Raw genomic sequence first — 26,084 nt, forward strand, 5'->3', positions numbered from 1 at the left:
CACACACACACACACACACACACACACACAGACGGTGCTCTTTGTTCACATGTGTACCTATGTTAATGAGCCTATGTGTATTCATGTAACCTCAATAAAAGAGCAGTGTTACGAGGGAGCAGACAAGAGCAACTGGGGTCAAGCGAAGGAACGGCGTTTGTCCAGTTGGTCTTCCTTGTATACGAGAAACATAAAGAACTTTGCCTAATCGTGTCTTGCTTTGCTGTGTAGCAGAATTGTCTTGAACATTCCAGCGAATAGGTTTATGCTACGAACCTATCACTGTCAGTTTTAGTTTTTTGGAACCATAAGAGACTAGATTTAAATAGAAGCTGGCAGGCTTTATCGGTTAATGCTGTCAGGCTTGGTTAGAGTCCGTAAACTGAACAAATTTATTGGATTTTTATATTTCAGCCCATTAATCTTCAACAACATGAGCACATTTTTGATGAGAGACACTTTTTGTTTAAGGTTAGAAACTGAACTTGTCTGCTAAAAATGTGCTGTAAGGAGATGGCGTTCAAACCTCCTGTGGGGGGTGGGACTGATGGTGGTAGTAGTGCTGTCTGATGTATGAGTCATCATGTCTTTGGCTGCTGGCTACCACATTGCTAGGACTGCACACTACAGTGCTAGCAGTTGTGGCTTTGTTTGGTCATGGTAGGCTGTCTTTATGATGGGTCATAAGAGACTAATTCTCACTTTAATAGTTTCATAGTTCCAGGTGAAATATTTTGAGTGGGAGGGGATAATTTATGGGAGCTTGAAGCAAATTAGTGAAGCATCTGTGGTTTTGTGAGTTACCCAGTAGTCTATTTTCCTACCTTTACAAGTGGGTACAAGTGGCAGGAATGAACTTGCTTTGAAGGGTGCCTAGGCTCAGCATTAGAGATCATCAGGAAGGGCTCAGAGTAGAGCTGCTGGTCCTCCACAGTGAAGGGAGTCAGTTGATGTTGTTCAGGCATCTGTCTAGGAAGCCTCCTAGGTAAGGTGTTCTAGGCATGTCCAAGTAGCAGAAGACCCTGTGACAGACCCAGGACATGCTGGATGCGAAAACCTCTGTCTCCCCAGGCGTGGAGGAGGGAAGTGGGCATCTCTGCTTAAACATGTCAGAAGAAAATTGAGGGATAGTTTTTTTTTTTTTAATTTTACAATAATTTCTTAACACAGAACATTTTTTTAAAATGTTTTTAAAGCACATGTAGGAAGAAGAAAGCTGTTTGATAGAAATCTTGATGTCAAAGTCATTTTTTTTGCCTCATGGGGCAAATGTTTGAATCTGTTGGCTGAAGCTGCTCACTATTCAAACTACTGATGATATATTGATGCACTGAAAGCACTAAGCCTCAAACAGTGGCTGTTTGAGTACATGAAGAACTATAAATTATATAATATATTTATATGTATGCCGTGAATCATTCAGTCATATTCAGGCTCTTAACACCAGGGATAAACCAGTGTCATGTCTACACGCAATGGACAGCTTGGCAATTAATCAATTTTAAATTATATTATTAGGCACGTTGTTGCTTGGGGCCTTTTGCAAAAGCACATACGGTAAGTTGTTTCCTTGTATTTACTGAAACTATAAAACTTGTGAAAGATAACAGTTTCACAGGCATGCAATAGTATTTTTGTACCATTAAGATCTCAAAAAGCTATTAGCCCAAAATCTGGCATATCTCAGCATGGCATGCAGAGTGTCCTGACAGAGGACCTGAGAGATACATCAGCCTATGGTGTCAAGGTTGCTGGTGAAAGAGTGGCTTTCAAGAAGCTATACTTAAGGATGGGAAATGGAGAGAAAAAGCTGAGGTATGCCATTACACTAGAAATGGATTGAAATTCAGTGGTAACAGGTTTATGGAGTGATGAATCCAAATTTGAAACTTTTGGTTCAAGTCACACAGAGGAAGTTAGAAAAGAAGTACCACAGTGAGTGTCCACAGACATCTAGAAAACATGATGGAGGTTCTTTCATGGGTTAGGGTTGCATTTCAACAAGTGGTATTGGGAATATGGTCAAAAGTACAGTCCCAATTAAAATAAATTAAAAATTTTGCATGGTGGTAGAGCTTCAACATGCAACAAAAAGAAATGGGAGTGAGACAAAAAAAATTTTGAGCATTTTACAGCTGATCAAAAGTTTAAGATCACATGCCTTTAAAAGGCCAAATCTGTGCAAAAATGTGGATTAATTGTCATTTTCTGTCAGGTAGTCACACTGACATTCTCATTGCAAAGGCAAAAAAAAAATTTCCCTTTTTGAATGTGTTCGGTTGTTGAACTGCATAAGCAGTTTCTCTCACAGTGTGCCATCACTGCTGAGGTGGGACGCATTAAGACAGTCATTTGGAATTCCTTAAATGATCCGGAGGATTATGGAACAAGAAAGTCAAGTGGAAGACCCCCAAAAATTTCAGTGCTGGTGTCTTGACAGACAGCCACTGGACGATTCTCGACCCAAATTAAAGCCGTTACTGGTGCAGGCTGCAGCCTAATAACCATCAGATGGCATCTGAGACTGAAGGGCTTCAAAAACAAAAAACGTCTTCAAAGGCCTCCTCTCCTTGAACTCCCACAGAACTGACAGTTTGGACTTTGCAAGAGAGCAACAAACATGGGATATTGGAGGTTGAAGAAAGTTTTATTCTCTGACGATAAAATTTTTTACCTTGATGTTCCTGAATGTTACCCACCCCAGCCTGCCACCTCTCACCATGGGGAAATTCCAGACTGAGACAGAGTCCAGCCCCTCTCCAGGAGGCTGGTTCCAGAGGCCAGGCCATGCGTTAAGGTGAGCCCGACTATATCGAGCCGGTACCTCTCAACCTTACACACTAGCTCAGGCTCCTTCCCCACCAGAGAGGTGACATTCCATGTCCCAATTGCCAATCTTGGTAGCCGGGGATCGGTCCGCAAGGAACTTCGCTCCTGGCTGTCGCCCGGCTCACATTGCACCCGGCCCCTACGGTGACTTGTGCAGGTGTTGGGCCTGCAGGAAGATGGGCCCATGTCCCTTTTTCGGGCTGTGTCCGGCCAGGCCCCCTGGACTAAGGCCCGGCCACCAGACGCTCGCCCTCAGGCACCCACTCTGGGCCTGGCTCCAGGGCGTGGCCCCGGTAACCCTATCCCAGGCAGGGTGAATCTGTTTTTTTCATAGAGGTCTTCTGAATCGCTCTTTGTCTGGTCTCTCACCTAGGACCAATCTGCCATGGGAGGAGGCAAAAATCCCCCAGACAACATAGCCCATGGGACCCCTGGGACACACAAACCCCTCCACCACGATAAGGTAGCGATTCGTGGATTCGCGGAGTTGCCCCTGGTGAGAGGCGGCAAGCTGGGGTGGGTATCTTGGTAATCCCTTGGCTTGCTGCTGGTATGTTGGGGTTTCTCACAGTGGACGAGAGGGTTTGTTCCTTTCGCCTTCGGGTCAGGGAATGGGTCCTAACTGTCATCTGCACTTACGCGCTGAGCAGCAGTTCAGAGTACCCAGCCTTCTTGGAGTCCCTTGGTGGGGTACTGGAGGGTGCTCCTCCTGGGGAGACTTCAGTGCTCACGTGGGCAATGACAGTGAGACCTGGAAGGGCGTGGTTGGGAGGAACGGCCTCCAGGATCTGAACCCGAGCGGTGTTTTGTTATTGGACTTCCTTGCAAACCACAGTTTGGCCATAACGAACACCATGTTCGAACATAAGAGTGTCCATAAGTGCACGTGGCACCAGTACAGTGCTGCTGACTTTGACTGAGAAAGTTGTCGGGCGGTGGAAGAAATACTTCGAGAACCTCCACAATCCCACTGGCTCGTCTTCCGTTGCAGAAGCAGAGTCTGGGGATGAAGGGGATGACCCGCCAATCTCTGGGGGCGAGGTCACTGAGGCAGTTAAACAAATCCTTGGTGGCAGAGCCCCTGGGGTGGACGAGGTCTGCCCAGAGTTCCTGAAGGCTCTGGATGTTGTAGGGTTTGTCTTGGTTGACACGTCTCTACAATGTTACGTGGAGATCAGGGGCAGTACCCCTGGACTGGCAGACCGGGGGTAGTGGTCCCCATCTTAAAGAAAGGGGACCGGAGGATGTGTTCCAACTACAGGGGAATCACACTCCTCAGCCTCCCTGGGAAAGTCTAAGCCAGGGTGCTGGAGAAGAGAGTCCGTCCGTTAGTCGAACCTCGGAAACGGGAGGAACAGTGCGGTTTTCGTCCTGTTCGTGGAACACTGGATCAGCTCTTTATCCTCTTGAGGATGCTTGAGGGTGCATGGGAGTTTGCCCAACCAGTCTACATGTGTTTTGCGGACTTGGAAAAGGCATTTGACCGTGTCTCTCGGGGGTCCTGTGGGGGGTGCTCCAGGAGTATGGGGTGTCTGGCCCATTGCTACGGGCCATTCAGTCCTTGTACAACAGTTGCAAGAGCTTGGTCCGCATAGACGGCAATAAGTTGACTCGTTCCTGGTGAGTGATGGGCTCTGCCAGAGCTGCCCTTTGTCACCCATTCTGTTCATAATTTTTATGAAATTATAATTTTTATGAACGGAATGTCTAAGTGTAGCCAAGTGGAAGAAGGCTTTCACTTGGGTGGTCTCAGGATTTCATCTCTGCTTTTTGCAGATGATGTGGCTCTGTTGGCTTCATCAGGTGATGGACAGCTTGCCTTGGAACGGTTCGCAGCTGAGTGTGAACCAGTGGGAATGAGAATCAGCACCTCCAAATTTGAGGCCTTTGTCCTCAGCCGGAAAAGGGTGGAGTGCCCATTCCGGGTCAGGGACGAGTTCCTGCCCCAAGTGAGGGAGTTTAAGTATCTCGGGGTCTTGTTCACGAGTGATGGGAGAAGAGAGAGGGAGATCAACAGACCAATTGGTGCAGCGGCTGCAGTGATGCGCACACTGTACCTGTCCCATGTGGTGAAAAGAGAGCTGAGTGTAAAAGCGAAGCTCTCAATTTACCAGTCGATCTACGCCCCTGCCTCATCTATGGTCACGAGCTGTGGATAGTGACCGAAAGAACGAGATGGCGAATACAAGTAGCGGAAATAGGGTGGCTGGCGAGAAGTTTGTCCATTCGGGAGGGGCTCAGAGTAGAGCTGCTGCTCCTCCATTTCGAAAGGAGCCAGTTGAGGTGGTTTGGGCATCTAACAAGGATGCCTCCTGGGCGCCTCCTGGGTGAGGTTTTCCGGGCATGTCCCACCGGGAGGAGGCCCCAGGGCAGACCCAGGACATGCTGGAGAGATTATATCTCTTGGCTGGCCTGGGAACGCCTTGGTGTTCCCCCGGACAAGCTGGAGGAGGTGGCTGGGGAGAGGGAGGTCTGGGCTTCTCTGTTTGGGCTGCTGCCAACGCGACCCTGCCGCGGATAAGTGGAAGAAAATGGATGGATGGATGAATGGATGGTCCCGAATGTTTCCAACGTTATTGGCATGACTGGAGGTGTGGAGGTGTGGTCCAAAACTTTTAATCAGCTGTATAGCAGCCTGCTTCAGTGTAAGAGTTGTTTTCAACAAATTGCATGCTCAAAAAATGTTTTTTCTCTCTCCCATTTCTCCTTGCTGCATATTGAGGCTCTACTTGGAACCTTGTTAAGATCCAAGCATGCATAATATGCTTTTTTTTTTTGTTGTTGTTGTCATTTTTCGTGTGGTCTTAATTTTTTGATTTGGGCTGTATCATCAGATTTTAATCTACCATGCAATACGAACTGGAAAGTGTATGATGGGCAACTGCTTCGGTTTTCAGTATGAAAATTATCCAAAACATATTGTCAATGCAGTAAATGCATAACCTGGACATAAAAACACACAACACTTCAGTAAGTCACTGTGCCTATTTCCTTGCAAAATATAAAGAAATAATGGGTTGCTCAAGACCTTTTCAAAGCAGGTCAGGTGAAAAAGGCTGGGAATGAAACGCTGTTTAAAGGTTCACCACTGGAGTTGATGAAACCTATTGAAACAGAATAAATGTTTTCTTGCTGAAAACAGACATTTCTGTTTCTTTTACTTCATACAAATCAGTGAGCACCATGGAGGCCAAAAGTAGATAGTGCTTCTGCTTCTGCTGGTGTTTGATGACCATGAACTGTGACAGGTTTCCATCCTGCTGACCTGATAATGTTTTTACTTAACTCTTACTGGCAGCCATTGCTCATCATGTTGTATCAGGTTTAGTTGTTTGCACACAGTGCTGCATGCAGTCGGTGCATGTGGGGAGTGTTGTGAGAACAATGCAGAGTCATGAGTGCATTAATGCTTTGTGTCCTCTTGTTATATACCTCTTTATACTTAGCTTCGTTCTCCTCCTGCCTCTCTCTCTGTCTCACTTCTCTTTATCTCATTCTGGCAGTCCTTCCAACTCTTTTCTCTTCAAAGCTCTTAGCCTAGTCTGGGCTATATTAAGGCATGAGTCTGCCCTCTCATCAGTCAGGATAAATCCACTGACAGATCGAATAGCAGTGTGACTGTTGTAAAACAAAAAAGGATGTTTTCTTGTAGCAGGAGCTAAATCTGTCTAAAGGCTAGATGCTGAAGTTAAAGACGCAGCAGCTGCACTGAAACTCGCTAACTTCTTCTCCTCTGTCGTGTTTGATGCTGCCCCACTTTCCTGTTAAATGATTTCTGGAAACATAGGGAATTTAAAATGATGAGAAAAATGATATGCATGTTCTACAGTGCTCTTGTTTCTCATAACCTTTAGGTGATCTGTGTCCTCACCAGGTAAATCTCATTTGGCCATCGTCCAGAAGGTGAACAATGAGGGGGAGGGAGATCCTTTCTATGAGGTGCTGGGATTAGTCACCTTAGAGGATGTTATCGAGGAGATCATCAAGTCAGAGATCCTGGATGAATCTGACCTCTACAGTGAGTCAGCTCTTGCTAATTGCTGACTGCAGCACTCACATAAATGTTATAACACATAAACACTCACTCACCGACAAAAGCACTGGTACAGTGATACAGCAGCACATGTACGCAGGACCTGTACTTAGAGATGATTGCTGTGTTGTCCTACTCATAATATATATAATTATATATAATTTAAATGTTAAATAAAATCCCCACAGTCTCCCATGTTAAAGTGTCCAACTTTATGATATTTATATTGTTAATGATCACATTAACATGACTAAGGTCTGAAAAGCTCAACCTTTAATAACTCACATGATGGAGTGTTTTTATGTCCCTAATAATTTGACTTGCTGTAAGTTACAGACCACAAAAGTTGTTCCTTTAGTTTTAATGAGTATATTTTTAATATTTTATTATTCATTTGCCTGACACGTATTGCTTTGCGTTACACCTGTATAGCTTGTGAATTCACCTTGGTAAACAAGCTTGCTAGCATTACCTTATAACTTCTCAAAGTAAACTTTATTGTCATCTCTGCTATGTACAGTACAGTACAGACGAGGCTCCAGTTCCATTCAGTGCAAAAGACAACAATAAATATAAGAAGAGAAATAAATATACGCTTAAGAGTAAGGTAAAAGGATCAATAACATTTTAAAATTTACAATTTACAGGTTTAATGATTTAAAGTGACCAGTGTAGCAGCTTGTAAACATGAGATTCTTGAGGGTAGAATTGTCCATGGAGCAGCATCTGCATTACAAAGGCAGTGGTATGTGGAGTGCAATAGAGTCAGTTAGTTAACGGTTTGTGTGGGACACCGTAAAAAAACACTGAAATTGCCGGAGTGCTATCAGCTGGTGCCTGCTCGTGCTGCCTCCTCCTCTTTGACTTTCACCTTTCTAAGTTTAAACTTTTTTGAAATTTTAACAGAGCAAAACATGACTTTTCATTTAATTTCATTCATTTTTACTATTATTTAAACTCCTATTTCTTTTCTTTCTTGCCACAGCTGACAACAGGAACAGGAAGAAGGTGGATCCCAACAAAAACAAACGCGACTTCTCAGCGTTCAAGCAAGAAGGGGACAGTAAGGTGAAGATCTCTCCTCAGCTCCTACTGGCAGCTCATCGTTTCCTGGCCACAGGTGATATTCACTAGGCAATAATCTTGCATTTAGCCAGCACACATTTGTTTCAGTGCCACTGACTATTATCCTCTGCTGAATCACAGCCACTGTCTGTACATGCTATCTTTTAGTATGCAAATTAACAGGGCTTAAACTAATCAGCTGATTTTTATTTATTGACTGTAAAATGCTATAAAGTTATCTACTAAAAACCTCTCAGTCAATAATTAGTCCAAGGCCTGTATTTTCTGCTGTTTTAATTTGATCGTTTACAATGTCTTTGTTTCTCTCCCATTAGAGGTGAGCCTGTTCAGCCCATTCCAGATCACAGAGAAAGTCCTACTTAGGATCCTCAAACATCCGGATGTCATCCAGGAACTAAAGTTTAATGAAAATGATAAACGATCGCCACAGCACTTCCTCTATCAGAGAGGCAAACCTGTCGACTACTTTGTTCTCATTCTGCAGGTAAAAACACATTCATATAGTCTGTAGAAATGGTGACATCACCTATATGATTTGGTGGTAATCAGGAGTATGTCTGGGACTTTTGAAATACTGTTTCACTACCAGTTGGTGAGTAATTGGTGAGTGTTTGCAGACAAATTGTCATGTTCCATACAACCTATTGACAATCTCCTGAACACCAAACACCGTTTTTGATGCAGCACCATAAAATTCTTTATGACCAAGTACACTTTGGTCAAGTTCTCACAACTGGCTGTGGAATAGTCATTTTTTCCCCTAGGGTATAGGTGTCAAACTCTGGCCCGCGGGCCAAATTTGGCCCGCAGCCTAATTACATTTGGTCTGCGAAGCCATACCAAATTACTATTAGAGCTGGCCTACTGGTATTATATAGCTAATATATATATTGTTTAGTATTAAGCTTTGCTTGTTCCATATTCAGTTTTTCAGCAAAACGTGTTTTAGTCCATAAGAAAAGATTCATTCTTATATCTGGAGGAATAAATATATTTCAATAAATATTAACATTAGCCCGCGACTTTGTTCCAGTTTTGAATTTTGGCCCACTGTGTATTTGAGTTTGACACCCCTGCCCTAGGGACTGGTGGTTCCCAGCTAGTCTCTATGAGATTTCTGCCCAAGTATGCTAATAAGTTAAAAACACTAAAGTTGCACACCACTCCAAACCTAGCTGACTAACCAAAGATAAAGTGACTGTCATTGCTAACAGAGTCTGATGGCTTTGAAGCTAGAGATATTTAAAGCCTTGAGTTGCGCATTGGTGAAAATATTGCAAAAATATCATACACTTAGACTGATAAAGATCATTTTAGGGGTGACTACAATAACAGTATGTTTTGTGGTTTCACCACTGCTCATTCATCTTAACATCAGTCAGATAATAGGCAAAAATCTGACTCCATGTGACACTTTCACTCATTGCCTGCTTCATTTATATATCAAAAAATAAATGCACAAAGAAATGTAGAAATAAAAAATCAGAAACAATGCATGTGGAGAATGATACAGGCAGAGAAGTACAAAATCAAATGAATGAATGCATAGTGTAAGTGTTCACTTCAATTCAATTGTATTCATTTAGCATTAAATCACAGTTATCTTAACGTGCTCATAGTCTCCTCAAACCACTGAAAATGTGAATGTTTATACATTTGTAAACCAAATGTAAATTAAATTGACACTAAATAAGAAGTACTCTACATTGTATTTTTGGGATTCATGATTTATTCTTTTTTGAGTCTCTTATTGATTTATCGATTCATTTATCTATTTTCATTTTGGCAGTTTTGGTCCTCCATAGATTTCAAGGGTCATAATGTAGTCAGACTGGATGACGTAGATTGACCTGCTTAATCTGGTGACCAACAGGTTTATCTCTGGTTGTTAGAGTGGTTGGTGTGTGTGTGTGTAGGGGTGATTTGCACACATGCAGGCTCTAAACACCTTTCGAGTCTGTACCTGACTTAAGGTACTTACAGTGTACAACAAAAGTGTGCATGCCCTTAGGAGGGTATTTGGAGAATTGAGTACAAGTTCTCTATTTAGTGTTTCAAAGCAAGATGCAGATGAATACACATACGATGGCTGTGTCTGCTGTGCTGAGGCGAAACTGTTGTTAGTTTCTGTAGGCTTTGTTGTCAACACCTGAGGTGTGGATAGAGGGACTCTGCATGCTCAGTGTGCAACCTGAGCAGAACTGCTCCCATTCCACCACTTGGCAATGTGTGTGTGTGTGTGCACACGTGTCTGTCTTGGTGAGGACCAGTTTGATCCTTATACCTTGGAAAATGTAGATTTTAGCTTGTCTTTATTGACAGACCTCGTGGCGCTGCATTGAGTTTTAGGTTGGAATCAGATCAGTGCAGCATTTATGTTAAAGGTTAAATTAAGGCAGTGTATTATCGGGAGTCCTGAGAGCAAGGAAAGCACAAACGTCTATGTGTTGATTTGTTTGAGGTAAAGAGACACTGAACCCTACACTGGAGTGCCTGCGGCAGGATGTAATATTTATAGGAGGCTAAGGTGTTTCTCTTACATGCCATAAGACCCGACTCGTGGATTTTTCACTGCAGAGACTCCAGGGCACACATGTATCACATAGACAGTCTGGTTCCTGCAGGTCCTGGAAAGCCTGAAAACCTTTTGAGGTTTTGATTTACTGCCCTGGAGGACAGGGCAGTAAATCCTGGAAATAAGGGAAATAGTAAAATGTCCTGCAAAACAGGGTGTGAGGAAAGATGTTCAGCAACATGATTAAGGTAATATAGCTGGCTGAGAGTATTACTGGAAATGTGATACATTCAAAAGTGCAAAAACATTTGGGCTTTTGCATTACTAATCATGCCAGTTTGGTAAAGGCAACATGGATTCCTCTATTAAAAGCAAATCATTAAAATGAAAAAAAAAACAAACCCCAAAACAACAACTAATGAAATGCTATGGAAGTAACTCTATTTCACGCCCCTTTAAATTCAGTAAAAGGACTAGATGTTGTACTCCCTGATAATGCATAGCTTTAAATGGCGAGAATCTTGAGGGATGACTGTTATGAGGAAAGGCAGCCCAGAAACTTTACCAGCAGCACACATCGTTGTGTGCCTCAACTTTTGGTCTTTTACCAAGCTAATCTGCCATTGTTTTGGGGGGGGGGATTAGAGATCTGATCTAGGTTATCATATTAAGATTTGGGACACATCATCAGTAGTGGACAATCCAAGGAGGTCCTGCCAGGGTTGATCAGGCCCTGCAGTGTGTCACTGGTTTATGTTAAGTTGTTATTTCTATTATTTTTTCTTCTGTTTATTTTTGTACAGTTTATTTTCTCCTATCTATTCACTGCAACTGAGAAATAATACTTACCTCTTTAGCATTTATGGAGCTTCACTTCTTCAAAGGGATAGAAAAGGTACAAGATAGGAGAGAGCAGAGAGGAGAGCCGGAAGGGGGGCATCCGATCTGGCTTCCCACAGCTGCCCGCTGGATTGGGCTGTACGCTCTACCTCCCCACCGCCTCCCAGAAAAGGGAAGAAGAGCAGAGGGGAGAAGAGCATAATATTTTCTTTTCTCTCGCGGTTAGCTGACAGTTGTAGCTGCCCAAGTGATGTCAGCCCTTTTTAACCATATCCAGTGACTGGTCCTCTCAGCAGTGTTAGCTAGTTCTCTTATAGCCTGCCATTGCGCCTGTCCTCTGATCCCAATCTCTCTAAGCAGTTTTGCTGTTGTACTGGCAACAAAGTCCGTGCACTCCACTTCCACCGGGCGCACCTTGATCTTCCAGCCTCTGTCCTCTGCCTCAGCTGCCAAGTTGGCATACCACAGCTTCTTATGCTGAAATGCTTCCTCTAAAAAAACATTTTGGATCTTTCAGACTTTATATATTCATATAAACAAATTGACCATTTCTCATAAACAGTAGACCAAGCCTAGCGTTGCTGACATATTGAGTCAGGATGTAGTGGTTTTAGATCTTAATGTGGTCTGCATGGCAGAAGTGGAGGCTGTGTGGTTACAGAAGCCAGTAAACAGGCTGATGCTACAGTTGTGCACAAAATTTTCTGCAGGAGTCAGATGTGGTTTTCAAGGAGATGTCTCTGTTATTGTCTGATGGAAAATCTCTTTTGGTCATTAAATGATAGACATAAAGAAGACCTTTCCACAAAGATAGTTTTAGCTTAGCAGCCTGGTCCCCATCTAAGCCTTGTGTTACTGAAAATGTTTGGAATGGTCACTTCTTCATCAAAGATTTCCCTAGTTTGTGTTTGTCTGTGTGTTTGTATATTTACGTTTGCATTCGTATTTATATTACAGGGACGGGTGGAGGTTGAAGCCGGAAATGAGAACATGAAGTTTGAAACTGGCCCGTTCTCCTACTATGGAGTCATGGCTCTAAGCACACCAACAATGGGTGAGACACACGTATACCAACACATGTGCATTTACATTTGTACCATTTACTGACCCAAATACAAAATTGAAGCTGTGTTCTTCCTATCCCAGACAAACTTGTCAGTTCAGATAAAACTGAAGTCTCCGTGATAGTCACTGGGTTAGAGTGTTATAAGCTGTTTCTGCCCCTGTTCTTTGTGCCAACTTGGAGGTCTTGATATTCGTGTGTTTCAAATATGAGCATAAATGGCTTTGAACTTGTGCAGCACTTCAGTTTCATGGTCTGTAATGGAACAACCTAAGAATAAATTGGGAATTCATAAGAATTTAGCTATTCTGATTCCATCATCCATATCACTTATGTTTTGGCAGTATAATGCAAGTGTTTCTATTCTTTACACTTTACCATTGCACTCTTGTAAAAATAAAAGTAATCTCCATATCCACAGAGTAGACTGGGCCATTAATTACCTTCTCCAGCACACAAACTGAAACCAACTGACAGACTAAATATTCCAAGGAATTGAACTTCTGGGTTTTCAATTTCCATCATGGAAGGACCGGCCCCTGCATGTTATGCATCACCGGCAGATGGAAGAAGTGGCTGACATCCAGAAATCCTACCAGGGGCTGGACTGAAAGACAGCACAGGAACAAGCTCTAAGTATAAAATCCATAGAGGCTGGAGTCTACCACACCAGGCAAGACCCCAGTTGCAGGCTGTGTAAAGATGCCCCTGAGACACTCCAGCACATCACAGCAGGATGCAAGGATGTTGGCAGGCAGGGCATACGTGGAACGCCATAAACAAGGCGCCGGCATAGTGTACAGGAACATCTGTGTTGAGTATGGCCAGGAAGTCCTGAGGTCAAAAGGGTGGTCGACAATGAGCCATGCTAAGATCCTTTGGGACTTCCAGATACAGATGGAAAAAATGAGGGTGGCTAATCAACCAGACATAATAGTGGTGGACAAGCAGAGGAAAACGGCTGTAGTGATACCGAATGACAGCTACATCAAGAAGAAGGAACACGAGAAGTTTGAGAAATACCAAGGCTCAGAGAAGAGCTCGAGAAGATGTGGAGGATGAAGGTAACAGTGGTCCCAGTGTTAATCGGAGCGTGTTATATAGCGCTCACTCCGATGGATGAGCAATTTGGGGTTAGTATCTTGCCCAAGGATATTTGTCATGTAGACTAGGGGAAGCCAGGAATCAAACCACCAACCTTCCGATCAGTGGATGACCTGCTCTACCACTTGAGCTACAGCCACCCCTATATATACCAACTCTTCATGTGAATCAAAAGGAATGCACATTGCAAGAACTAAACACATTTTCTTGGCTCAAAGTTTCTGGGTGATAACTATGCACATAAGAATAATTAGTCACATGTAATTATGTCTGGTACCTTATTTGATAGAGATCTTTATGTTTTCCTGGAGGCTTATGGAAGCTGAAAGTTTAGAATCCCAATTTCCCGATTCCAAAAGAACTTCGATGCTGCTTGAAATATTAAAAAAATAGTATTTCCGAAACTCATGAATCTATATTTATGTGTTCGCAAAGATTATGACATGTGGGGAAAAAAGGCAAATGTAAACATGATCCAGATCCTGATTCAAAGCTCATTTAGAATGGATTTAAGCAAAATCAAAAACTGTTTTGCGGTCAATGAATCAAAATGAGAAATTCTTTTGGAAAACATGGATGCAGCATTATTTTGAATTTTGTGCTTCATATGCAGGTAAAACTTTGATTAAATTTGAGTAAAGTTACGCAAGGCTATGTAAAAAATTTCTGAGTTCATGTAAAACTTATTGTCAGATAATGTAAAAGTATAGCAATTAAGGCAAATCTTATTTGGAACTGGCACACAAATCTTTTGAGGAACTTACGTTACCTTGTTGAAAGGTAATGTTTGCAAGGTAACTCTAAAATGTTGTAGAGTTATGTTAAATTTACCATGAGGTTGTGCAAATACATTCCCATGTACAGATCTCTCACTTGGTTTTGGCTCTCACTTCACTATCTCATTACCTTCTTTTATAACTCATAGTAATGTTTTGTGTAGCTTCATCTGTGTAGATTAATTAATTTCAAACTTTCATATAGTGACTTATTTCATATAGTAACCTATATGGGATTTATCAGAGATGTTCCTATCACATTTATCAGCTGTACATTCTTACTGTTCACCTGTTGTGTCACAGGTAATATGGCCTGCAGTTCTCCAGCTGTAGACTCATCTGTGTGCTTCCATAGTGTTGTCTGTTTGCTACAAAGATTTAAATGCATGATGATATTGCTTGGGTTTAAAGCATATCTATCTGACAGATTCCAGTTTGTGTATGTAAATGGGGAGTCTTCTTCAGCAGGGTTTTGTGCTGGGACCAATACTTTTTACATTATACATGCATTCCTTAGACAATACTATTAGGAAACACTGCATAGGTTTTCATTGTTATGCAAATGATACCCAGCTTTATTTATCCATGAAGCCATATGATACAAATCAGCCTGTAAAACTACAGTCACGTCTTAAAGATATAAAAGCCTGGATTGATCTGTTTTTTTTTTTTTTTTTTTTTTTAACTTTTACATTTCAATAAAACTGAGGTTATTGTACTCAGTCCTAGGAATCTTAGAAACACGATGTCTCACTAAATACTTGAGATGACATTACCGTGGCCCATCACTGTGTCAGAAATATGCTGAAAAGCTAGCTTACATTTATTACATCTAGGCTGGACTGTTGTAATTCAGTATTTTCACGTTGCTTGAAAAACTCCCTTAAAAGCCCCTCAGTTGATCCAGAATGCTGCAGCGAGGGTACTGACAGGGACTACAAAGAGAGAATATTTCTCCTATATTAGTGCTCTTCACTGACTCCTTGTTAAAATCAGAATTGAATTTAAAATAATCTTTAGATTCAAAATCTTGAATAATCAGGCCCTGTCATATCTTAAGGACCTCATAATACTTCAGATATATCATATCATATCATATATCATCCTATGAAAGCACTTTGCTCTCAGACCGCTATCTACTTGTGGTTCCTAGAGCTTTTAAAAGCAGGTAGAGCTTTTAGCTGTAAGGACCCATTTCCACGGAACCATTTCACAATTTGGATTCAGAAGACAGATACCATTAATATTAAACTTAAAACTTTAATTTTAGATAAAGCATATAGTTAGGGTGGGTCATATGACAACAGGCTGAGGCTGCAGTGGGTGCCCATAATACATTTTTATCACTTTTTACTATCTGTGTTTTTATACACCGCTTCTGTATTGCTGCTCCTTTTCCTTCCAAGTGCTTGCTCATAGGGGGGCTGTGTGATTGTAAGCCTTACTTTTAGGCAACAGTTGTTGTGAATTGGGGCTATTTGAATGGAATTGAATTGAATCTCATGTTCCATCCATCCTATAAATTGTGTCTCCTATTGTATCTGGAACCTACGTAGCTTGAATTGGATCTGTAGGAAATTGTCATTTCTGTCATGAGTGTGTCTGTACCCCTGTTAACAAAGGGTTGACAGGAGACCAACTTGTTAGACAAGCTGCCCCTGACTCTGCTTGGAGATCAGTTACAATCTGCATGTTATTATTCAAATACAAAAATATGGAAACAGAAGTAGCATTTGCAAGTAAATTAATCAGTTACTCAGTGACTTGTAATCTTAACACATGAGTTTTCTCACACCAAACATATTGGTTAAATTGTGATGTAGAGGAGTTAGAATGTAGTACATAGAAGCTTTTAATAACTCTTTCAGCATAATATCTGCTTCTTTCTGTAAAACTCACTGCACTCCATCCTGTGCTAAAGTTGCAAGTTGACGCAAAAGAATTGTGTAGTAATACAAGTGTTATTGTAGTAGTTATGCATGTATTGCATGATAATGTCAACGTAGTCCTCAAAAGAACTCTAGAAAACTGTTCTAGCTTTACATTTTTTCAGAACTTGTTGAAAATGTCTAAGAAATGAGAAATGGCCAAAATGAAGGCTCTAAAAAAACCAAAAGAAAAACCAATAGTCTGGTGGCATTTTCTGTGGCCAGTTTACAGATTAGCTGATTGTTTCTCCTGAGTTGAACCTCCCAGGTTGTTGAGAGGATTTCTGTTATAGAAGGTTAAAAGGTTAATCCAGCAGTTTAGTACTGCACTTGCCCTGCAGTGACATATTCTGTCCATAAGTGTGTGTCCCTATCCACACCTGCTCTTTTATATGCTTTTTGTTGTAAAGTCATGTTACTGCAGCCTAATTAGAGAAAAAAGCACCTTAAGGTTCGCCTTTTTGAGAAGTTTACCTGAACTTGTGTGGATGAAAGAGAGTCCTTAACACTGAAGCCTGTTTTTCATTGTATAAAGGAAGCATCAAATACATTAACACTTAGACCCGAGCTTTAGTCCAATTAAATGGTGTCCCTTCAGTGCTGTATTACAGGTTTTATGAACTAGGTCATGGGTTCACCATCATTGCTATAAAAACAAGGTATTTTTGACCAGTGTATCACAGGGACAACTAACAAATCATTTAATCTCACTTTTATACCTATGGCCAATTTAATATTCCCGCTTAAGCTAATCTATGCATGTCTTTGGATGGTAAATGAAGGTTGGAGTGCCTGGAGAGAGCACACTGAAATAATTTCCTCTGTATTTTTGTAGGGTCTCTACCTTGTAATAAGCATCTTGAGGCTACTGCTGTTGTAATTCGGTGGTGTATAAATACAATTGAATTGAAACAATTCAACAATTGAAAGCACGGAGAGAACATGCAAACTTGACGAGTTGACGAGTGAATTTGAACACAGAACCTTCTTGCTCTGAGGCAATAGTGCTAATGACTGTGGTTAGCACTGAAAACAGGTTGACTCAATGACTGCAAGATGCTCAGGTCCTATGGTTGCAAAACAAGTCCAAATCATCACTCCTCCACCATACTTGACAGTTGGTATGAGGTATTCATGCTGGCATCGTGTGTTTGGTTTTGTCCAAACAGTTCACTGTGCACTATGATCAAACATTCCTACTTTGGTCTCATCTGTCTCAAGAATATTGTTCCACAAGTTTTGTGGTTTCTTTAAGTGCAGCTTTGAAAACTGAAGCCATGTTCTTACTCTACTTACCCTCTTAATTCCTGTGGAAGCAAGTATGGATGTACTTGGTTTTTCACAGGGCTCCACAGAGTCATGTGAACCAAATAGACCAAGTAGATCGTAAGAACAAAGTACTTTTTCACATGACTGTAGGTGACGAAAATAAGGAAGCAAGGGATGTTGCCCTATGGAAAGACACCTACAGACTCAAGCTAAGTTTGCAAGCTGACATTAACATGTATTTCAAAGTTTGCAGTGGTACATAAGCTTTTATTAAACTTTGAAACAAATCTGCATAAGGAAAATGAGAATGAAAGATTTGTATTTGGAAAAAAAGATTCAACTTGTCCTCCTTTCTGTAATTTTCCATGCACACTTGAAATATGCCAGCAGAAAATATATCTCATATATCTTACACTTATTATAGTTAATATAATCTATAGAACTGCAGAAGCTACAGACACTGAAGACTGGATCAGTGCCAGCACCTTTTTTTTAGATCAGCAAGTCACAACAGTTTCCTATATAATGGCTATTAAATGTGACAGCTACTGTTTGTCCGACAGAGATGGAAACGGGGAGATGTATTAGCACACTTGAGTTGAAACAAAAGATCCATTTACAGTATGAGTCAGTGCCACCTTACATCCTGATCATATGTCCTGGAAATTTGCCTTGGGGCTCCCACAGAGAGAACAGCTTACCTCCTCATTGTACCACTGTGTGATATTCCAGTGGCATGGGAGGGTGTCATAGGTTTCCCTTAAAAGGAAAGTAAGTCTGGATTGTGGCATCCTCCAGATGTTAATAGCGGCATCCCATCTTGTCCAGGGTCCTTGGTGCCATGGAGGCAATGAGAACCCAATGACATCAAATCGATAAGTGAATCGGAATCACTTATCAATTCCCATCGTTTGATCTTGTCCCACAGCTCCTTCAAGTGGCTTTCTCATCTGGTGCAGCTTTCCCCCAGTTCTGACAGAGCTGCCGGGTGTCTTTGATAACGTTTTTTTCTCTCTCTCTCTCTCCCCCAATACCTCTATCCTTGGGGCTGTGGGCTCCATTCAACTAACCTCACCAAACCTCTCTCTGCATACCTTGAAGATGAACTTCCCAACCCTGTCATAATCTGTAGTAAATTAGAAACATGGACGTGAAGGTCTTAAAGTGGATATCCTACAAAGTACTGTTAAACGTTTGTTGTCAGTGAGAACATATATCCCTAATATGGTCATCTGTAGCTGTGAGCACAGAACCTGCTTTTCAAAGCTTACGTTTTGTAAGGGGCAGCCAATCAAAAGAAAGTTGGCTGAAAGCTTGAAAAGCTTGTGTCAAATAAAGGATGAACTGATGGGCTCCATCAAGGCCCAGTATGAATACAAATTTATCTTAGACTTATTTTGAATTGTGAATCATGCAAAGCTACTCTTGTGCAATCCAAGAAAAATAATGTTTTAAAAAATGTTGGTCAGTGCAGTCATGTTTTTTGAAAGACTTTTTTTTTAATTTAATGAATTTCTGTTCAGACAGTCCTTGACTGTCTATAGCAGGTTACACTGTGAACATTTCATCTTTGTGCCACTAGTCACAAAATTCCAGACATTTACATTAAAGATTGAATCAGGTCACAAATATCTAACACTGTCAGTGACTTTTGTCATGGTAATAAGATGTCAAACACTTAAAGGGAGCTGTGATATAGCTACTGTCCCTTCTCTTGTTTCTCTTCCCTGTTGGCCTGTTTCTGTTGCTCTGTCACCACTTGATAAACCGCTGCTTTATGTGCACGTTATCCACCTCAGTGTGTGGGATGTAAATGTCAAACACTTGACCATTTCTAATCCTGAAAACAGAGTAACTTTTATTCCAGTGATGCATTCAGATATCATGTAATCTAGACAGAGAGAGAATTATAAACTTGAACATTCCATTTATGTAGAAATTGTGGTGGGGTTGTTTTTCTGTAGGACATTATCTAATGCTTTGTCTGTTGTTTGTTGAATTTTACAATTCTCCCTTTTTAAGGGCTTTGAGTGTGTGAGAACTCGGATGTTGTGGTGTGTTGCTGAATAAGTTGGAAGTTGAAAAATTCTGAGTCTGAATTTTTTTGTGGAACGCCCCCTCAACTCTGAGGGGGCGTTCCACAAACCCAAAATTAGTAATCCAAGATGGCTGCACTGAACATAAACAGTAGTCAAACTGTAAACTATTAACCCATTTGGGCACAAACCAACAAAATGAGCATCATGTTACATTTAATAGGACTTTAAACTAGCAATTGAGAGAATAAAGCCATTTAGAAAGTGTTCAATTATAGGTCAAGGGAGTAGGAAGACTATATTACTGATGAAGAAGACATTCAGAGAATCTCCTACGTTATCCTCAGAGTTCAATGGAATAAACTTCCAAGCTCTATGGTAATAAAAAATGAGTACGTAGAGTGATCCAGTCTAACTAAATCAGGAGAAAAATCATAAATAAATAAATAAACCCGCTCATGTCTCTCTCTGCCCCCTTTCTTTCTCTCTCAGCTGTCACCCCTCCTCTTTCCCCGTCAGTGGCCTCCCCCCCTCCACGACGCCTCTCTCTTAAGAGATTTTCTCTGTTCTCTCGTTTCCCAGGTAAATACTTGCATGGACCTGTGGAGGCAGAGCCCCGGGGGCCTGTATTTAATCAGATTTTCTCACCATCACCCCGCCCCCTTTCTTTTCTTGCATCATGTTCAGAGTCCTGATCCAACAAGTCAATGTTTTAGAACACATGTTTTGTAGGAAGTAAAGGTGTTTTGCTTTTTTTTTTTTTTTTTTTCATGCTGTCCCTTTTTTCTGGGTTTTTACTATTTCTACCAACAATGATTATATTTCTAAAAGGGTTATAAGGTGTAAGGTTTTTACACTGCTCAACCAAACTCATGCTTTCAAATATTTCAAACTTCTCCAAAGTTTGTGTCTTAAAGCAAGAGCTGGAAGTAAGAAAATCCCAAAAAGGAGTTGGTTAGAAAATTTTAAATCATAAATGAACCTTGGAAAGATTAAAAGGTTACAGAAAGCATGGTAAATTAAACATTTTTGACCTCTGATTTTTTTTATTTAGCAGAAGAAGTTAAATGAAAACTGTTTGCTTTCAGCTTTGAAAACTCACAATAGGTATTTGTGATCATTTTCAGACATCTTATAAAGTAAGCTGATTAATATAATGTCCTAAAATGTTGACAAACAGCAGCTTATCATGTCTTCTAATTGCTTGTGTTGTCTGATATACAGTTTACATTATATCCCACTAAAACGAGATGAGTTTCATTTCTATAACTTGAGCGAGGATATTTAAAAAAAAAACATTTAATGGCCCCATCTCACAGGAACACTGCAAAATGCGACTGAAAGCTATGATCAGCTTGTAAATGGACCTTTAGTTAATATTTGGTTTTATTGTCCATATTCATTGATAGATAATTGATTATTCTGTAGTAAAATCAGTAGCTGGGTGCTGCTGTATATTTTGAACATGCTGAAGCGCTCACTGCTGATGCTGCATGTGGTCTGTTTGTGTCTTCTTCTGAAGGCAGGTGTGACAGTTAAATGAGCAACTTGTTGGATGGGATTCTTGACGCTGTGACCTCTAATTTCTAACCCTGTCAAAACTAACACCTCCTGCTAACCACTGATCTACGTTCAGATGGTTTTCCATCACTCTTGTGATATTTATCAACAGCTACACTAATCTGACTGCAGAACTCTGGTTAACAAAATAGTTTTGACACTTTGAAGAATGTGCTTATTTGTCTTTCTGAGGGCTGAATGAAATGGGCAAATCTCCTGTGATTTTGCCCATTTCCTCTACAACAGAAATGGGAATAGTATGTATTGTAATGGGAAAGCTGAACTGGATATCATTAATTTAATGGAAAAGCTCACCTCTCATCCCAGAGACTTTAGCTCTTCTTAACTGAAGAAGCTTCTCAAGCTAATCACACATGCAGTTTTTGCTAAATCCCACTGCAGGTGGTATCTGCCATCTTATGAAAGTGGGAGTTAATTTCTAAGTCTGAATTTCAGTGCCTCTTAGCTGTAATGTTCACATTGCATGAAAGCTTTTGTTCATAATCATCTGTATTTGTGGGTGGAACTTTGTAGTCTTTTTTTAAGTGGCAGATTCTGTGATTTTTCTACAGAGGTAGGCTAGCTGTTCAACCCTGTTCCTAGTCTTAATTATAAACTAAGCTAAGCTAATTTTTATTACCTAACTCTAAAAGAAAGAAAATCAGCATATTTTTTTTTTACAAAAGGGTAAACTTCTCCAGTATCTCCTCACTTACTAAACTTGCTCATCCAATTATGATAGGCCGTCCTCTACCCTAAATCATCTGTAAAACCAATGACAGAAGTCTGTTCTCAGAGCTCAGCTGTAAAATGCTCAAATGATGCTCTTTGCATCATCACACAGCATGTTTGGCGCATTCTTTGCGTGACAAACAGTCTCCCCACATTCATGCAGTCATAGCACAACTATGACATTTATATGTTTTGTGTGTGTTTGTGTGATCTGTTGCACTGTGTACTCATTACACCAGCCCTCACCACCTAATTCACCCAGCTGCCTTCACTTTTTCCTTGCTCACAATTATTTTTGTTTCCATTTTTCATTCATGTCAGCTTTGTTAATTACTTTTCTTTTAGAGACCCCTTGTCGTTTTTTGCTCACTGTTTTCTCTGTTAATCCTTAGAGTTCCGTTCTCCGTCACATGGGGGCAACCTCAACCGCTCGGCATCTCTGAGCTGCACCGAACGGGCTCCAGAGAGTGGCTCCGTCTGTGGAAGCAACACTCAGATCCCAGGCACACCCTTCCAGTACATACCAGATTTCTGTGTTCGAGCGCTTTCAGATCTTCAGTTTGTCAAGGTAACTCCCTGTTTGACTGACAAACATTTTTATATAAGCTGATTTTTAACTTACTATACTTCTGTATAACACAGACACCCATAGGAAATGAATTATTTATAATGGTTCTATTTCAAGTATAAGAAAAAAATATTTCAACTAAATAAATGAAATATAAAAAAAATTGCTTCCCACAATGCAAAATCTAAACATTTCTTCTAAAAGCTACATATTGAACAGTATTTAAATAACACTGAGCAGATGGAAGAAATAAGATTTTGTGGCATTTAAATCAGGCAAGTACAAATAAATGCTTGAAGTAGATGAAATCTTTCAAAATATCAAATTGTGAACCACACAATTTGTCGACACTCTCTCTCTGACATAACTATGTCCTTTTTGTGGATCAGTGAGTCAATGTCTCACTTACTGGCGAATGGTTTGACATCGCTAGTGTTCACTCCACTCCTGAATCTATATATTCGTATCCACTTTTCATGAAGAGGTGAATTAGGGGGTTACATTCACACAAAATGGCATAAGACTGGAATAAAATTTATCCATTAACTGGAAGACTCTATTAAAGAGACCGTGAGTTTACGCACCAACACACAGCAAAGAACCCAACAACCTCTAAAAGCAACTGGCTCCATTTTATACTCTACCTGATTCCGGTGAGCATCTAGAATAGCCCAAGTCTAGAGTTAGCAAACCAAATGAAAACATAAACATCCACATGAGCCATCATCAAACCACAATACAACACATGAAAGACACATTTATATTTTTACCAAGTCCTATAAATAATTAAATAACATATAGACTTCAACCACTTCTTTATAAATTAAAACACCTTAACCACACTCCCCTAACCTGGGATATTGGTTTGCTCCAGGAGCTCATAAGCAGGTGATTGAGCTGCTTCTACTCTTTTGCTCCACATCCTGCAAAAGAAACAACCAGGAAAGGTGAGTCCTGTTAACACACTTATCGTAATACTTATATAAAGAATTTAGGTTACAGACAAATGATAATGATAAAATGTGAACAGCTCTAACTAAGGTTCTTTTTCCTGACACAGGTCGAATGGCCAGTCCCCCTGTCTCTTCACCTTCCACAAGCGATTCACTTAAATACTAGAAAATGAACCTAATAAAGAATCACTAACCACAAATGTGTTTTCTTTCTTTTATGTAGTTTTTAAATATGTAGTTTTTAAATACAAATCACTAAAATTAATAAAAATACAGGTAAGGGCTTCCAGCACTGTCACTGTCCATAGTGAATTTCATTAGCTTTTGTGTATTTCTGTGTAGGTTCTCAGTTATCCAACTCATACTAGTTTAAGGAGATTAGTAAGAATGTGACTAGACGTCTTTAAGTTTTGTGAAACTTGCAAAAGTCCTGCTACCTTTTTCCTAAGTTCCTTAGAAAAGCTTACTTGTAGTCAGTCCAGGCAGTGCTGAGATTGATATGTCTTGGGGTCCTGATCTACTGCTCTGTCAACCAGGAGCTGGTGCTTTGGTGTTATCTGTCATGCCCTTTTAACTGTGCTGTGTGTTGACTTTTGCCTAGTCAGCTTGGTTGCTATGATAGGAGCTTCCATGTTGTGGCGAGGTAGGTAATTCGCATGTGTCATACCTTTGTGGAAAACCTTAATGATCAGGATAATTCTTCTTGTTCTAGGAAGTTGTTGTGCTCTTAGGTTATTCAGCTACTTTCTCTTAATTATTCTTACAGGATTGGTCAGTGTCAGCTCTGGGTGAATCAGTATTGTTCCCTTTCAGCTGAGAGTACACTTTGGATGGCTCTTTGGAGAACATGCTAGTTATTTTCTTGGCTCTTAATTTTCTGGGTATCTCTTCAACATAGACACTATGGACACTTGTTTGGCCTCTGTTATGAACACATTATGGTGCCTGGTATTCATCCTGTTGTTCTGTAGCCTGTCTGTCATGATGGCGTTTTGCACCCTCTGTTAGCTGACTAACATCTGGGCTAACAAGTTGAAATGAAAGCAGGTAGAATATCACCCTTAGGATGTTACATGAATAGGAAATTGTATATTTGGTAGTATTTGTGATATAGCACAATATTTTAATAAGGAAAAAAAATCTCAGTTATGTATGTAGCTACATTACGTTGAGCTGTAAATTAGGTAGATCTCTAGTGGAAACAGTTACATATCTGTTCTATGGGAAGCAGGGAAAGCTGTGATGAGAGGTAAAATAATTTCTTTCTCATCACATAAAAAGAAAGAAGAAAACAAAAATATTCAGGAATTAGAAAAAAACATTAAATCACTAGAAGAAGCCTACGCGTCCCACCAAGATCAGGAAACATTGAACAAAATACGCAAAACAAAAATTAGAATTAAATGAGATAATTGATAAAAAAAAAACAAAATTCTTAGTACAAAGACTACGCTTACAAAATTATGAACATGGTAATAAATCCGGTCAATTTCTAGAAAACCAGCTAAAAATAAATAAATAAAAAACAACTATATGTGCTTTTCAAGATTCATCTGGGAACACAATATATGACCCGAAACAAATAAACAACATTTTCAGGGATTTCTATAAAAGATTGTATTCACCACAAATAAACCTGTCTAAAAAGGAAATTGATCAGTTTTTAGACAACATAACTCTTCCAAAATTATTAGACACTCAAGCAATGGCACTGGATTCGCCACTGACATCAGGTGAACTCCAGGAAGCCCTGATAAGTATGCCCAATAATAAGGCTCCAGGTCCAGACGGCTTTCCTGCAGAATTCTACAAAGAAAAACTCACAAACCAATATCTCTGGGGTGATTGAATTGATAAACTCTTTTGCAAGAATATCAGATTACTCAATTAACTGGTCAAAATCTACAGTCCTTCCGATTAATTGCTCCTTCCATAATTTTTCTTCTACACCACTGCAATCGGGAAATATAAAATATTTAGGTATTAATGTTTCTCCCACGCTTGCAGATCTAACTAAATTAAACCATATCCCACTTCTAAAGAAGGTAGAAGGCGATCTGGCTAGATGGAAATGTCTACCCATATCACTCATGGGAAGGGTTGCCGCTATAAAAATGATGGTCTTGCCAAAAATAAATTATTTATTCTCAATGATCCCAACTAAACCTCCACAAGATTGGTTCAGATCTCTAGATTCATGTATGTCCAAATTCCTTTGGAAAGATAAACCCCCACGTATAAGCTTAAAAACACTACAAAAGACCAAGGATAAAGGAGGATTAGAACTACTTAACTTTCAGCACTACTTCTTAGCCAACAGGCTTCAGTTTATCTCAGGATGGCTAAAACATACCTTCTTAGATGGAACCTTGGCTAGATGTAGAACAAGCACTTTGCAATAATCTAGAGATTTCAGATCTACCATTTATCAGCTCAAACATCCAACGACATGAATGCTTCAAAAGCGTCAACATCAGTTCTTCTCTGACAGCATGGTGGGACTTTCTAAAATTGACAGTCTTCATTAATCCCATGCAAACATACACCTATCTGGAACAACCCTGACATATTACATAACAATAACATGATAAACTTTTCAGATTGGAGTGGTAAAGGAATCAAATATTTAGAACATATATTAGAAGGAACAGAATTTATTTCATTTGACGGACTAGTTACACAATATGGGATCAACAAGAATTTTTTTTTTTTAGAATATCAACAAATTAAATCCATAGTAAAAAAAGAAATTTAAACTGAGTCAAGTTGAACGACAAACACCACCAAGTGTA

At 40.3% G+C, this 26,084-nt stretch overlaps 1 protein-coding gene across 5 annotated transcripts in view; it reads left to right on the top strand.

The window, feature by feature from the left end:
* The window catches only part of LOC102306686 (metal transporter CNNM4), a 41,831-nt gene that overhangs the window by 4,138 nt on the left and 11,609 nt on the right, over nucleotides 1–26,084 (top strand). Inside the window, exons 2-9 of one of the 5 annotated variants that reach the window (XR_317186.3) lie at nucleotides 6,704–6,847; nucleotides 7,848–7,982; nucleotides 8,263–8,432; nucleotides 12,261–12,357; nucleotides 19,972–20,061; nucleotides 22,164–22,339; nucleotides 23,214–23,286; nucleotides 23,400–24,576. Coding sequence is in view for 4 of the 5 variants with exons in the window: in XM_005944588.2 (XP_005944650.1) it covers nucleotides 6,704–6,847; nucleotides 7,848–7,982; nucleotides 8,263–8,432; nucleotides 12,261–12,357; nucleotides 19,972–20,061; nucleotides 22,164–22,339; nucleotides 23,214–23,231 (830 nt within the window). In the remaining variant the exon portion in view is untranslated. Of the gene's footprint in view, nucleotides 1–6,703; nucleotides 6,848–7,847; nucleotides 7,983–8,262; nucleotides 8,433–12,260; nucleotides 12,358–12,787; nucleotides 19,579–19,971; nucleotides 20,062–22,163; nucleotides 22,340–23,213; nucleotides 24,577–26,084 lie in introns of those variants that run through there. The other 4 variants (XM_005944588.2, XM_042213010.1, XM_005944590.3 and 1 more) reach the window with 4 other exon arrangements.

Source organism: Haplochromis burtoni, unplaced genomic scaffold (assembly GCF_018398535.1).
Source record: "Haplochromis burtoni strain Fernald_Lab_line unplaced genomic scaffold, NCSU_Asbu1 Contig_407, whole genome shotgun sequence".
Lineage (NCBI taxonomy): Eukaryota > Metazoa > Chordata > Actinopteri > Cichliformes > Cichlidae > Haplochromis > Haplochromis burtoni.